This window comes from Ornithorhynchus anatinus, chromosome 16, assembly GCF_004115215.2.
Source record: "Ornithorhynchus anatinus isolate Pmale09 chromosome 16, mOrnAna1.pri.v4, whole genome shotgun sequence".
Taxonomy (NCBI): Eukaryota; Metazoa; Chordata; class Mammalia; order Monotremata; family Ornithorhynchidae; genus Ornithorhynchus; species Ornithorhynchus anatinus.
The window spans coordinates 271,646-287,327 of record NC_041743.1 but is presented as its reverse complement, the minus strand read 5'-3'; the positions used below and the strand labels follow the sequence as shown (position 1 = coordinate 287,327).

The 15,682-nt window shown below is 55.5% G+C and overlaps 1 protein-coding gene across 5 annotated transcripts in view; it reads left to right on the top strand.

Annotated features, from left to right (window-relative positions):
* The window catches only part of SPAG17 (sperm associated antigen 17), an 80,619-nt gene that overhangs the window by 21,214 nt on the left and 43,723 nt on the right, over nucleotides 1–15,682 (top strand). For all 5 annotated transcript variants that reach the window (XM_029080227.2, XM_029080231.2, XM_029080226.2 and 2 more), the window contains one exon: nucleotides 11,152–11,283. In XM_029080227.2, the coding sequence (XP_028936060.1) occupies nucleotides 11,152–11,283 (132 nt within the window). The remainder of the gene's footprint in view (nucleotides 1–11,151; nucleotides 11,284–15,682) is intronic.

The window sequence follows — 15,682 nt, the reverse complement described above, 5'->3', positions numbered from 1 at the left end:
CAAGGCTTGGAACCAAAACCAGGGGTCCCCTCCACCTTGGAGAGGGGCTACAGCAAAATGAATCACCCCAAGCGCTGGGAACTACTCGGAGCCAGAGGAAGGTATGCCGGGAGAGACCAGAGACTGCGGACCTGGAGGCTGTAGGCCCGGCAGGAAGGGGAAGGAGAGGGAGGAGGCACCGACTGTCTTCCCTTTCTGCCGCAGCCCCAGTTCCTTAAGTGGGTGGAGGTCTGGCCCTGGACCTACTGGCCACCCCTCTGTCAGCATCCCATCCCACAGCTGGGGCCCACCCCACCCCATTCTTCATTCTGGGGCCTCTGGCCCCACGGCCCCAGGTCCCCTTAAGGAACTGGTCAAGCCTAAATCCGGGCAGGGATCGGGCCATGGGGTGCAGGGCACTGGCTGCCCACTCCCAGGTGCTCAGGCCCACGGAGCCTGCAGGGTCCCGAAGGAGGAGGCCCCGGAGGCTGACGGCCTGTCTTGGAAGACACAACTGCCCAGGGACGACTGCATTCCTGAGGTTTGCACTGAATAATAAACCCTGGCATGAATAATGGATGCACTGGATGTTTGTTTCAGGGGAAAGCCCCTGCTTAGGCCCAAGGAATTGAAAGGCAAATCTGAATTACAGGAGGTCGGCCTGGTCCACCGCCGCCACCGGTGCTTTTCGGTCCAGCTATGATGGAGACCAGATTCCTTTTTGTAACTGCAACAGCTGTGGAATGTAGACCCCAGCAGTGGCCAGCTCTGGGAGAGAAGTCCAGGGAGGAGTGGTCAGGACAGACAGACCTCACTTGCCCTGGCAGCCCCTCTTGGCCCTCCCCGCCACTTCCCCTAGGCTTCTCTGCCCCTCGCCCCCCTGCTGCAGACCTCAGAGGAAGCTGTCGGTTTCAGCCCTGATCCCAGGCCAGCCCCGCTGTCAGTTTGTTGGCCTGACAGAGAGGGGACGGGGCAAGGACTTCTGGCCCGTGAAGGCCCGGGCAGAGGAGCCAGTGGGTATTGGAACTCAGACAAGGATTTGGAAGACTTTCCTTCCTTGGAGGAAGCTGGGCGTACATTGGCTGTTTTTGGTTTGGCCGCTCTGCCTCTCTTATAGCCCCTTGATCCACTCATAGCCTCTGCCCAATGGAGCTGGGGGAGCCAGCGGAACGACAGTGCTGCCAAACTGTTGAGGGAGCCAGTGGAGGCAAGACTTCAGGTACCTTTGGAGCACTAGCCTACCCTGGTGACTGGAGACCCATTTACAGATCCATTTCCCACCTACGGAAGAAAGCCGTAGCCCCACCTGAGGGCTGCTCAGGAACAGGGACCAGGCAGGAGCTCGGCAGCCACATTTTAGGAGGCACATCTGGCCACTGCTACCCAGCTGGAGACCCCTCCCAGGCCTGGCCTCCACTCCCAGCTGCCCCAGCCTCCTTTTCCGCTCTTCAAATTCCCCTCATCATCATCATCAGTGGTATTTAGAGAGCACTTACTCTGTGCAGAGCACTGTACTAAGTGCTTGGGAGAGTGCAATGCAACAGCTAGCAGACCCATTCCCTGCCCACAACAAGTGTACTGTCTAGAGTGGGAGACTACAGACTATAATTGCAAGCTTGTTGTGGGCAAGGAATGTGTCTATTTATTGTATTGTACTCTCCCAAGTGCTAAATACAAAGCTCTGCATACTGTAAGCACTCAATAAATATGATTGAATAAATGAATTAATTAATATAAATCCCCTTCCACCTTTTCCCACTCTCCTCTTCTCTCTTACCCCCTGCCCTGAGCTGCCGGGGGCTGACGGGAAATGTGGTCCTGTGTTGAGTGGTGGCTTATTTTTCCTGCTGCCTCACAGGGCAATATAGAGTTCATTCATTCAATAGTATTTATTGAGCGCTTACTATGTGCAGAGCACTGTACTAAGCGCTTGGGATGAACAAGTCGGCAACAGATAGAGACAGTCCCTGCCGTTTGACGGGCTTACAGTCTAATCGGGGGAGACGGACAGACAAGAACAATGGCAGTAAACAGCGTCAAGGGGAAGAACATCTCGTAAAAACAATGGCAACTAAATAGAATCAAGGCGATGTACAATTCATTAACAAAATAAATAGGGTAACGAAAATATATACAGTTGAGCGGACGGGTACAGTGCTGTGGGGATGGGAAGGGAGAGGTGGAGGAGCAGAAGGAAAAGGGGAAAATGAGGCTTTAGCTGCGGAGAGGTAAAGGGGGGATGGCAGAGGGAGTAGAGGGGGAAGAGGAGCTCAGTCTGGGAAGGCCTCTTGGAGGAGGTGATTTTTTAAGTAAGGTTTTGAAGAGGGAAAGAGAATCAGTTTGGCGGAGGTGAGGAGGGAGGGCGTTCCAGGACCGCGGGAGGACGTGACCCAGGGGTCGACGGCGGGATAGGCGAGACCGAGGGACGGCGAGGAGGTGGGCGGCAGAGGAGCGGAGCGTGCGGGGTGGGCGGTAGAAAGAGAGAAGGGAGGAGAGGTAGGAAGGGGCAAGGTGATGGAGAGCCTTGAAGCCTAGAGTGAGGAGTTTTTGTTTGGAGCGGAGGTCGATAGGCAACCACTGGAGTTGTTTAAGAAGGGGAGTGACATGCCCAGATCGTTTCTGCAGGAAGATGAGCCGGGCAGCGGAGTGAAGAATAGACCGGAGCGGGGCGAGAGAGGAGGAAGGGAGGTCAGAGAGAAGGCTGACACAGTTGGGTAGTACAGACAGCTTTTTGGGTGTTGGCTGGAATACGGGTTCCTCTAGTGGAGGCTGACTAGAGGGGTAGGCTGTTAAGGAGGCATCCATGGGGCTAGAACCTAATGTGGTCCAAAGGCAGATTGGAGGCCGCACACACTACAGCTTTCAGGTCCTTCACTGCCACCTGGAACAGGATAGATTGAGGGTAGCCCGGCGGAGCCGGGGGTAATTACAAAGCTATTCGGGTTGGACACAGTCCTTATTCCACCTGGAGCTCACAGCCTTAATACCCATTTTACAGATGAGGTAACTGAGACATAGACAAGTGAAGTGACTTGCCCAAGGTCACACAGCAGACACGTGGAAGAGCCGGGATTAGAACACTTGTCTTCTGACTCCCAGGGCTATGCTTTATCCACTAGGCTATGCTGCATCTCAGTGAGTACTTAATGAATACTTAGTATTGACTGTTTCAGTTGTATTTATTGAGCGCTTATTGTGTGCAGAGCACTGTACTAAGCGCTTGGGAGAGTACAATGCAACAATAAACAGACACATTCCCTGCCCACAATGAGTTTACAGTCTAGGGAGGGGGAGACCAACATTAATATAAATAAATTACTTACAGATATGTACATAAGTGCTGTGGGGCTGGGAGGGGGGAAGAACAAAGGGAGCAAGGCAGGGCGATGCAGAAGGGAGTGGGAGAAGAGGAAAATCGGGGGCTTAGTCAGGGAAGGCCTCCTGGAGGAGATGCCTTCAATAAAGCTTTGAAATGAGGGAGAATAATTCCTGTCAAATTTGTGGACGGAGGGTTTTCCAGGGCAGAGGCAGGATGCGGGCGAGGGATTGGCGGTGAGGTAGACAAGATCAAGGCACAGTGAGAAGATTAACATTAGAGGAGCTGTGTTACTAAGCGCTTGGGAGAGTTAAATACAACAGAATTAGTGGACATCTTCCCTGCCCAGAATGAGCTTTCAGTCCTATTCAAAATCCACTTTTAGCCAAAGTGAGGCCAGCCCTGTGCCATCGCTGTGCTGGAGCGCCATGACTCAGTGGAAAGAGCATGGGCTTTGGAGTCAGGGCTCATGAGTTCGAATCCCAGCTCTGCCACTTGTCGGCTGTGTGACTGTGGGCAAGTCACTTAACTTCTCTGTGCCTCAGTTCCCTCATCTGTAAAATGGGGATTAAGACTGTGAGCCCCACGTGGGACAACCTGATTCCCCTATGTCTAACCCAGCGCTTAGAACAGTGCTCGGCACATAGTAAGCACTTAACAAATACCAACATATATATCTCCGCCAGCCACATCAGCCAACTGTTTTTCAGTTCTGTGGACCCAGATGGCTACTACTTGCAGATCCAGAACTGGAACCCAGGCTTCTGCTGCCTGGAGCCATGACCAGACCACTGGACCCTCCCAGCCAGGCTCACCTTTCCAGTTGTTTGGGGGAGAGGTTGTCACGGCTCCATCTTCTAGCTTTGGCCACTCTAAGAGGAGCAATGTGTGCGGTGGGTGGTGGTCTCAGGTTTCCCCTTTGTCCTGAGCGGCCTCACCCAGACCCTCGAAATGGCCGGTGGATCCTGGATGTGGACATTTTAGGCCCAATTGGTGTTGATGCACAAAGAGGAGCGGGCCGGGAGGGAGATGATGATGACTAGGAGTCCAGGGGCCTGGATGTGGCTGTGATCAATTCCCCTAACTTTGACCCCGGGCACTTCTTTAATCTGGTCCGGAAGAGCGGGCGCCTGATGGCTCCTCCCTCGGGGGTGCCAGCTGAGCCCCGGGCCATTGCGCAGAGCCAGGGTAGGAGCCCAAAATGCACAGCTCCCTCGGGGACTTTCTCCCGTTTCCCGTTATGTACGTCGAACATGACATGAATCTTTGTTTTACCTGCCCCATATTTGTTATTTCTGCTTCTGAAACTTCCTCAAAACTCCTAAGAGGTCTTAATCCCTGTCAAATATGTTACTGTGTTACTGACTTTTATGCAGTCTTGAAAAGGGCTGTTTATTTAGTTTCAGTGACTCCTGGTCACTGCCAAATATTATTTCATTTCAGTGCAGATGTATGAGTCCAATGACCGGATTACTTTGCAACTCTGACGTTGTCAGGAGATGGATAGCGGTGTAATCGTGGACAGCTGAGAACGATTGCGGAGACGCCTGCTCTGGGGATTCATCACCGTTTAGGCCTCCCGGCAGTGGACTGGCCCCAGCCGCCTCCACGCTGGGGTTGAGGGGTGGTGGGCGAACATATAGAGGTCAAGCCCCCTTCTCGGTCTCCCTCTAGGTGCAAGTCTAGTAGACACCCTGAAGAATGAGAGTTCCCCTCTTTGCGTTAAGACAAGCAAGTCTGTGCTGCCCTACTCCTTGGGCCTGGAGCCCGGAGAGAAGCAGCTGGGCACACCCAGCCCCTCCCTGGCTGGATGTCATGAGCCTGACTGGTTCCTGCTGGGCTGGGATCCTGAGTGGTGCAGGGTTTTCTGCCTCCAGAGACCCTGAGTGCTTGTCACTCCTCCGGGCCTGACCCCTGGCCAACACCAGGGCCACCGCAGCAGTGGGGCAGGCCAGACAGAGCCAGAAGGGCCAGGCTGTGGCCAGTAGAGTTTCCCAGAAGTCCAGTTGGATGCCAAAGGCTGGGGCATCTTCAACCCTCCACCCATGGGGACGCTGGGATGGAAGGAGTCCCATGGAGGTCATTCCTCACCAGAGCTCAGGGGCCAGACACAAGGGAGAGGCCCCGGGGTGCGGACCCATCCCTGGGAGGGCGGTCTGGTGGGCCAGGGGCCGGGCAGCTCAGCGTAAAGATGTAGCGGCAGCCACGGCAGCGCAGAGTGCTGGCTCTAACTCACGTTCAGTCCCAAGTGATCCTGGCCCTGTGCCAGAGCCGGGCAGTTGGCTAAGCCCTGATTTGGCCCATGTCTTAGCCTGTCACGCCAGCCTGCTTCTTCCCCAGCTGGTGCTTTCCAGGCCCAGGCCAACCGTGCAGAAACCGGGCTGTGGGCCACTCAGCAAGCCAGACTTCGCGGGACGCGGCAAGGGGCAGCGGCCCCGCCAGGGGCTGGTATGGGCCCCGGCTCAGGCCATGGCACCAGGAATTGACTACGAGTGGCTTAGGGGCAGGGGCCAAGGCAGAGCCAGGAAAGACTGCTGCCGCTACTGTCAAAACCCAGTAGCCCCAGCCAGCTGGGTCTCCCTTCTCCTGCCCCTCCCAGCCAGGGGCAGCTGAGGGCCCTGAAGGAGCTAATAGAATCAGAGTTTTCCTGCTCTGCTCTGCTGTAGGAGTTGCAGTCAGTCCTCAATTGTTCATTCATTCATTCAATAGTATTTATTGAGCGCTTACTATGTGCAGAGCACTGTACTAAGCGCTTGGGTTGAACAAGTCGGCAACAGATAGAGACAGTCCCTGCCGTTTGACGGGCTTACAGTCTAATCGGGGGAGAGTTGGCACTCTGAGGTCTCTGTGTTTTCCCTTGTGTGACTAAATCTTCTCCCCACCATGTTCTTGGACAATAACCTGTCTTCCCAAGTCCTCTAAAAGCCTTTCTCTTGGACAGCTCTCTCTCAGCCTTCACGATCGTGAGGTGGGTGGGGGCCGCCTGTGGAAACCTGGCAGGCCAAGCCTGGTAATGATCCCAGCCCTCAAGCACCTGGCCTCTCTCTCTCTCTCCTCCCACCCACCCGCCCCCACCGTCTCCCCTCTGGCGCGAGGCCCCAGCTGGGCTCGGCGCATGGCGGTGATGTCAGCTGGATCTATGAGAGCAGAAATGGCAGTTGGCAGGCAGGCAGGTGGGTGCTGCTGATCAGAGCAGTGAGGGCCAGCTTTGCAGCTCCTTCTGGAATTCCTGACCCAAATGCCCAGCTTCCTCCAGGTCAGGGGCTGCCCACCCCCTCCTGGCCTCATCCCATACCTCGAGTTAACCCCCGAGGGTCTTTGACTATCAAGGCAACAAATGGGCTTGTTCCCATACTTCTGTTGTGAGAAACAGTGTGGCGTAGTGGGTAGAGCACAGGCCTGGGAGTCAGAAGGACCTGGGTTCTAATCAGAGCTCCACAAGTTGTCTGCTCTGTGTCCTTGGGCAAGTAACTTAACTTCTCTGTGCCTCAGTTCCCTCATCTGTAAAATGGGGGTTAAGACTGTTAGCCTTATGTTGGACAGGGACTGTGTCCGACCTGATTATATTGTTTGTTAATAACAATAATGGTTATATTTGTTAAGAGCCATGTTCCAGGCACTGTACATAGCGCTGGGGGCGGATACAAGCAAATTGAGTTGCACACGGTCCCTGTCCCACGTGAGGCTCACAATCTCAATCCCCATTTTATAGATGAGGCAACTGAGGCACAGAGGAATGAAGTGACTTGCCCAAGGCCACACAGCAGATGAGTATTGGAGCCATGTGTCAAACACTGTTCTAAGTACTGGGGTAGATACAAGTCAAATAGGTCAGAGACAGTCCCTGTCCCACATGGGGCTCGCAGTCTTATGTGAGAGGGAGAACATGTATTGAATCCCCATTTTACAGTTGAAGAAACTGAGGCAGAGAGAAGTTAAGTGACTTTTCCAAAGTCACACAGCTAGCAATTTGCAGAGCAATCAGCAGAGCCGGAATTAGAATATAGGTCCTTTTACTCCCAGGTCTGTGGTCCTTCCACTAGGCCACGCTGCTTCAGTGGGTAACTGTTGGAGGCTTTTGAGGAGTGGGATATGATGGGGTTAGTGATGATGGAAGTGATGATGAAGGAGATGATCATAGAGTTGAAGGGGTTAATGGTGATGATGGTGTATTTTTGATGTGTTTGCCGTCTGGGTTGTGCCTTCTGCAGAATCTCTGTTCACCACTGCCTGGTGCCTGTTACTCAGAGTTTCAGCACTTATTGTTGCCCACAAGAGAAAAACCAAGACTTATATACCTGCCTTAATAAGAATGGTGGTATTTGTTAAGTGGTTACTGTGTGCCAAGCACTGTTCTAAGCGCAGGGGTAGATACAAGATAATCAGGTTGTTCCACATGGGGCTCACAGTCTTAATCCCCATTTTACAGATGAGGGAACTGAGGCACCAAGAAGTTAAGTGACTTGCCCAAGGTCACACAGCAGACAAGTGGTGGAGTCGGGATTAGAACCCATGACTTCTGACTCCAAAGCCCATGCTCTTTCAACTGAGCCACGCTGCTTCCCTCCCATGATTCCCTCCCATGAGTTTCGTGAGGAGCGCAGTCCCCGCCTTCTAGAAGAACTGGCTGGACTTCCTGCCTCTGAGACAGGGAGGCTTCTCCTTCATTAGTCCCTCCTCTGTGGCCTGGGATCACGTGACCTGCTGTGAGGGCCAATCCGATTTGAATTAAGAAGAGAGGTCTTTTGGGATATTTTGCCACAGTGCTAATTTTTAACAATCCAGCACCCTCCACAGTCCACAGGCTCTTATTTTGCATCTGCAGTAGTCACCTAGCTTTGAGGCAGGCAGCGATGCGAGAATTAAACTTTGTCACTAGTCAGTGGCCTGGGAGACTCTTGGAGCATCAAGTCTCAGAGCTGTGAGCCCAGGGGATTCCCCCAGGCCCCCCCCCCCTAATGAGGGATTCTGCCAGCAACCGCTCCTGCTGGTTCTTGGCCGAGGGTGAGTCCGTGGCTTCCCAAACCCACCGAGCCCCTTCCCAAGCCCAGTGAGCCCCTTCCCAAGCCCTCCTTTCCTCCAACTTCGTAGACATTCATCTGGGATGCAGATGCTTCAGGGTTTTCCAAGTGAGACAGTATTTAGGTGGCAAGTAGCCAGTTCGTGTCCGAATCTGCCCAAACACTGCATGATCCTATGCCCTAGAGCTGAGGACTTTGAGTCCTCCTGCCTCCTCTTTCCTGGACAGTTCACCTCTGACCACCTTGCCTCCTCCTCCCCTTCCGTCATCTCTCCAGGTTGCTTGGGATGGGGAGCCAGGCCTGTTCCTAAAACCTGCCCTTCCTGTACCCCAGAGCCCCAGGTTGCCCCATGCTACCCGGCGCTGCCTCGTGCCAGCCGCTGCCACACCTCTCCCTGTGGGGGGCTAGGCTACCCTGCCCGCTGCAGGTCCAGGCCAAGGATTCCTGCTTCCAGTACTGGATCGGGGGTGCTGTTCCACATGGCAAAATGGATCTGGCCCAGGGCCCGGTCCACATGGGATGCGGCACATCGCCATGAGACCACATCAGGACTGCCAAGAGAAGCCTGGTACTGGAAAGGGTTGTGCAGGGCCCCAGAGACTGTGGTCTTCCTCCCTCTCTCCTCTAGCTGTTGGCAAAGCTGGGCCTGGAGAAGGGCTAAAGGCTCTCCAGTCCCATGTCCTTCCCCCACTTGTGGCTGCCACAGCAGAAAAGCAACCACAGTCGAAAGAAAAAAATATGTGAGGAGAGAGAGGAGGAGTTGGGGGAGGGGAGGAAAGAAAGAAGGAAACCCATAGAGGGTAAAGACCAGAAACGGGGATCGGAGACATGACGGTAAGAGCTAGTTGTGGAAGAGAACGCGCTAGGGGAGTTGGTTGTGGGGGCGTTGAGGGGGGCGGGAGCAGCGTCTTTTCCAAGACGGGTGGGCAGGAAGGAGACAGGGGTCGGGGCCTGCCAAGTGGCCTCGAGAGGCTCAAGCCTCTGCCTCCGAGCAGCCGTGAGCATCCGCCGTGGGCGGCCGGGCCTCGGCGGCGGGGCCGCGCCTCCGTCTCCTGCGAACCTCGGGTCTGTTCGTCATTAAACGGTCTTCTTAGGGGGCCCCGGCAGGTGAACTCTGTGTTTTACAATTCCAAGGAAACCTCGCTGTCATGTACCTTTTCTAAATCATGTTAGCAAGCGCCCTGTGAAGGCGGTTGGGGTTTGGCGCGTGATGTCGACTGCGTCTCCGCCGCTCCGGCCCTCATTGACTTTCAAGGTGAGCTGGGTCGCAGGGGAATCGCTTCTGAGGTCTGATGCCTCTCCCCACTCCGGCCTCTCCCTTCAGCCCCCTCTCCCCGGACTCCCCCACTCCTCTGGTCCCAGTCACTCTGACCCTCCGCCACGGGGCAACTCACGAGTCACCATGCTCCAGCCCTCGTTTATTTTCAGCGTGAACTGGGCCACAGGGGAACTGCTTCCGAGGCCTCCGCCCCTTGCCTCGAGTCCCGCCCCACCCCCCCACCACTGGGGGCAGCTCACGAGGGACCGCTCCCCGGACTGAGAGGAGCTCAGCGCATCCCCAGGTGAAATCTGGCTCCCTCCTGGAGAGAAGAGGCTCGGGGAGCCGGGCCAGCCATGAGGCCATCCGGGCTGACCATGCAGCCAGAGGGTGGACCCGGCTGAGACCATCCCTGGCGCAAGGCGGCACGGTGCGCCCGGCCATTGTCTCAACCCGAGCGGCTGAAATTGACACCATATGTGTCCGAGTGTGCCGGCTCCGGGGAGAGAGCAGCCCGTCAGAGCCCTTTCCTCGCACCTAATTCATCCCGGGGTTATAAATAAGCTGGGGGCTGGCTTCAAAACAAGAGCAGAAAAATGCCCCGGCTGCATGGCCTTTTGACAGGGCTTCCTACCTAGGTGAACTTTATTAGGGGGACAGCAGGAATAAAAAGAAACACATAACAACTTTTATGGTATTTTTTATGTTATTTTATTTTTTTTGCAGTAAATAAAGTGGTTATAGGGCTCCGAGGAAAAGGGCCCAGATGTTAGTGGGTTGTATGCAATTTAGTGGAAACAAGCTGTAAAAAACAGCCATAAAGCAGGCTGTCAGTGCCACACATCTGGACAGTGCAGCTGTAGGCTCCACGCACTGTCGTCACCCACGGAAAACTCAATGGCCTTATTTTACCCCAATTAGGGTACAAGCCAACAGAACCCCCATTAAAGGTTGCGGGGGTAGAGGATGGGGGAGCGCTCCCTGTGGAGTCTTTGTCTTCCCCCCGGGTTGGCGCCCCGAGCTCGGATGTCCCAGAGGAAGAGCCCGGCTCTGGCTCTGGCTCTGGGCCTGGCTCTGCCGCCGCCACTGCCGCCTCCGCCACTGCTGCCGCTCCTCCCCTGGCTGGCCCGGGGTCGTTTGGAGCGCGCTAATGAGTTGCAGAATGAGTTGCAGTTGGATGGGTTCGGGGCCTCTCGGCTCTGTTAAAAAACAACAACAGCCTTTCCTCAGCTTGAAGTGGATTCCTTCGCGTTCCCCAAATGAGCTCCAGAACCCATCCCCGCTCGTCATCTGTAGCCAGCATCCGCATGGCCAGCGCCCCGTCTGTCTGTCTGTCTGGAAAAAGAGCTGGCAGGCAGAGAGCCCAATTCGCCTGGTATGGGGAGAGAAAGCAGCTCTCCATGGCACTGTGGTATCTCGTGAAGTCTTCTGGCCAACAGTGTGGCTGTGTTGTCATGAATCATGGATTCCAAGATGCAGACCGCCGTTCCGGCCTGTCAGCACTGCCAGAATGGGCCAGAGGAGAGCTCCGCTGCTTTCTTAATCACGCCTCTTTCACCCTCTCTCTCCCCTCTCAGGTGTTGGATGCAGCAAAGGCCATTCTGGATGCGGGGGAGAAACTTTCCGTAACATTAATTGGGAAACTCCTGAAATTCCAGCTGTTGTGCGTCAAGCAGAAGGATCAGGAGTGCCGGGCCGCTGAACTGAAGGTACCGTGGTGGGACTGTGGAGCGGGCCAAAGGGTTGGTCCTTCCTCTCTAGGTGTCTTCCAAATCTGTTCCTACTGGGGGTGTCCCCGTGGAAGAGGCTTGCCCGCACCGCTTTCTCTGGCCATCAGTCAGGGAGGTCTCTGGGGGTTCACCCGGGTCTGAGGCGGGGAACGGGACTGGTAAAGAGGCATGTGGCGGTGGATGGACCAACTGCATCTCCAGCCCAGACCGAGCTAGGTTTTAGTCCCAGATGGGTTTCAAACGTTCATTTCTTTGTCCGGGGGCTGCTGGGGTGCCTCTCTCAAAGAGCCCCACCAGAGCTTCCCGAGTGCCTGCTAGGGCGCTACTCACAGTCAGCCCCGACAGAGGCTCCAAGGAGCCATCTTCACCTGTCCACAGGCTGCGGATCTGCACGCTGCCCTGTCTGGTGGGCCGTCTCTGCTCCTCCCTCCTGGACTCCTCTCAGGGCCAGGGTCGAGGCTGCCCCCACCCCTCAGAGACCTGGCTCTTCCTCTGCCGAAACAACCTAAGATTACGTGGCTCCACCCCACATCAGAACCCGAGGCCCCAGGTGGTCAGAGGATCCAGACGGCGAAATCCAGAGTGTTGTGGCTAAGCTGAACCAAAGGAGGCTTAAAGTAGTTGAGTGAAGTTGGGAGTTGGGCCAACCTCAAGCAGCAGTCACATCAAAAGGAGCAGACATCTTGGAATAAAATAGTATCTCTCTTAGGTCCAAAGAGCAGAAACCCAAATCTAATCACTTGGCACCACCTACTCACCCCGTAGGCCCTGATGTCCAGCCTGGCCCAGTGGGGCTGCACCCAGGCCCAATGCTCTTTCTTCTGGCCGCCTGGTTGGGGTGACCTGGAATCCCTTTGGCTGCTCCCCGGGACTGCCCGCCTCTGGCTCTGACACCTGAGCCCCTCTTGGGCCAGTCTCTGGCGATGGCCATTTGGCCAGACATGGGTCTCGTCCACACTGTAGGGGCCATCCTCTTTAAAGTTGGCACCGGGAGTTTCATCATCCACACTCTGGGGCAACCAGCGGGATCCTGGCAGAAGCCCGGATCGCACATGTGGTGCCGGGGTCGTGATTCCCGCAGGATGGACCTGGGCAGCGTCCGAGGCCGCATCTTCTTCTAATGAGAAGGACAGCTGTGCTGCTCTGGAGGCAGAGGATTGGCCATCAGCCAGCCAGGCTCCTGGCTGATCTAGCCACGTTCAGACCCCCCTCGGCTCCTGTTTACAGAACCAAAATGAAATGCCAAGTGGAGTTGAAGATGTTTTGGGATTGGGCTTGGGTAAACAGGCATAGCAGATGTTGGCAGATAGACCCTTGAGAGGACTGCCAGAGTCCATCCTCGGGCCAGAAAGTCAGTCCCAATGGTGATGGCCAAGCCCTGCGGAGGAGCCTCCAGCTGAGGGGACTCTGCTGGGGAACAGAATCCTGGTCTGGGTTTGTGTTGAGCTGAGCCAAGAATGGCATCAGGTCCTGGAGAGGGTCTTGGCGAGTGTCCTGGTCTTGTGTTCCTGGGCATTCTCACAACTCACACATGTGCAGGCACACGTGCGCTTTCTCTCTCTCCTCCTCTCTCCCTCTCTCCTCACCACCCCACCACCCAATTTGGACTCTGGAATTCTGTGCCTGGACTCAGGGCCGTGCAGGAAGTGGTACAGATTCCCCATGACCGCCCCAAAGCCCCCAGAAACAGTCAGGGCTTGGGTTAGGGGGCTTTGGGGAGGGTGCTGAGAAGAGCTATATCTGCTCTCTGGACACCCAAACCCAATACAGCGAATGTAGACAGCTGAGGCTGTAATTTTGAGGGCCTCCTTTCCTCTGAGAGACTTGAGAGAAAGGGAGAGAGAGAGAGAGAGAGAGAGAGAGAGAGAGAGAGAGAGAGAGAGTTTGTGTGTGTGTGTGTTTTCAGTTCTCTGGGAGGGACCACTCTGTCTCTGCAGATCACTGACACTTTGCTAAATGAGTTTTCTATGCCCAGGTTGATAGGGGTATTCCAGGATGGCAGCATCTGCTTGCTGAACCCTGCTGTTCTGAGGTGGAATTGAAAAGGGAATGAACCTTGGTTGGTCAACCATCCTTCAATTCACACAGCGATGCCCGCCGCTGCACCCTGAAGTCCACTGCTGACACCACAGCATGTTCAGATAGCGAGAGAATTTAAGAACGGCTGGCAGCCCCAGTGCCGTTGCTCCAGAACTGTGGCAACAGCTGCAGCAGTGGGCCCGAGCTCCATGGATTTAATGGACAATTGGGAGCCCTGTTTGGGGGGCCCCATTTGGGAAACAATCATCGGTCGTGAATTAAACAAAGCTCCGGAAGCAACAGGAGCCAACGGTTCCAAGACGGTGCGTGGTGGATGGGTTGATTGGATTAGGCTCTCAAGCCTCCCAGTGCGGGACCCTGCATGGTGCCCATGTGACTGAGAGCTAAATGAGTCGATGAGCTCTGCCTGAAGTCCAGCCCTGTCTGGAGAGCCTGCCGAGTACCAACACAGTCCAGTCGCGTGGGGCTGCTGATGAGGCTCATTTAGGCAACATAGACAAGCTTCATTGGAGTGGTTGAGACCAGAGTGCTTGGAAAGAATCGGATTGAGTCTGTAGCCTAGAAAGAGACACCTGCTCCAGCTGAGCAGATGAGGGAACTAGGGGAGTGTGCCTACCCTTCCTTGACCTCATGTGGGAATCCAGCCAGCTGACCAGAAGCAGGCTGCCAGGTAGCCCAGTGGCCGCACCAGAACCAAACCAGCACCTTAGCTGCAATGGGAAGTGCTGGGGGCCAAGGCACTTCTTCCTGCCATGGCAGGTGGCTGCTCTGCAGTTTCTGTGGCCTGACAGGGACAACCCCATCCTAAATATAGCTCCCTCCTCCCACCCTACAAAGAGCCTCAGAGGATGGAGCCATTGAAGTAATGGTGGGAGAGATCGGGGAAGTGTATGTGGACAGATGGCTGAGGGAGTGGCCTGGCACAGGGCTGCAGGTCCTGGTCCCTGGTGCTTGGACCTTCAGAGTGAGAAGGAGGATGTGAATGCAAAGTGGCGTGGTGGGACAGGCCGGCTCTTGCACCATGAACCTTGGGAAATAGGCACTTGCTTCTTGTTTGCTTCAGGAACCCTCGAGAGGCAAAGAGAAAGGGATTCAAAAGCAGGCGGAGTCCCTGGCCCCATCTGTCTGGCCTTTCCGGTCCGTTCCGCCTCAGGAATGCCTGGGGCTCTGCAGTCTTCAGTGAGCCTGACCCCAGAGTGCTCCTGGGACTCCTCCAGGACCTCTGCTCATTCCCTCCACCGTGGGTCTCAAGGTGGCCTCAAGGTGGGCTTCCCGGCAGATAGGGCCCGGTGCGGCCCAGTTCCCTGGAGCCGCCCACCCCCAACAGCCTCCTCCAGCCGGCCTATCACTCTGAGCAGGCCCTGAGCCCGCAGAGGCCAAGGGCGTGCCCTTGGGCTCCCTGGGCCACGGTGTCCAATCTGTAGCTGCACTTTTAGGCAGGGGGAATTTCAGCCCCAGAGCAGTATGGGGGCAGGGTGTTCAGGCTTCCACCAGTTCCAGCAAATCTGGGCCCCTGGACAGGGCCACCTGCTTGGCTCTACTGGCCCTGCCCTGGCCGGTTCCCACCCCAGCTCCAGAGCCCTCTCCCCTCTGGCTGGCCTGCCCACAGGGACAGTTGCCCTTTCGGAAACTCAGACAGGGCGACGAGAGAGAAGTTCAGCAGGAGGAAATCGAGGGCAGAGGGCTAAGAACCATTTTTTTCCAGCCACTCTGCGTTAAAGGCTCTGAAATGTGATAATACTATGGGCCCGAAGCCAGGAACCACAAAGAGCACAAAGGAAGAAAGAGGAGAAATTGGAGCAGCTCTCACAGACGTTTTCCAATTCGGTTCAGAAGAAACCCCCGAATGTTGGCGGCTGGCCAACGGAGGACCGTTTTTTGGTTTCCAAAGAAAGGCCATAGGGACGGACCAGGAAATTACAGGCTGGTTAGTTTTGATTTGGTGGTGGCTAAAGGCTTCAGAAACTATTGAACGAGATGAAGGAGCGGAAGTGTGTGGAATCTGGGTTGGTTGCGGGGAGAGGCCAGCTCAGTCCCAGAAAGGATGGGCCCCCTGCTGATTGGAAGCCTCTGAGGCCCTCCTCGCCTGAAGAAATCGTGACTCTGGGCTGGTCGATGGGGCTGCTGAAATTAGAGCAGGAATAAACCCTGGCCTTGGGTGTCGGTGAATGGGGCTAATCCTATTTGTCTACAGAATGAGAACCATGATGTCTGACTGAGTCCAGGGTGGCTTGGGGACTTAGGAGACCCCAAAAATAATGGTGAGGAGAAAGTGGCCCTTCAGCTCCCTGTCCTGCACTGAGGGGCAGGAGCAGGTGGTGGTAGGCAGAACCCCCAA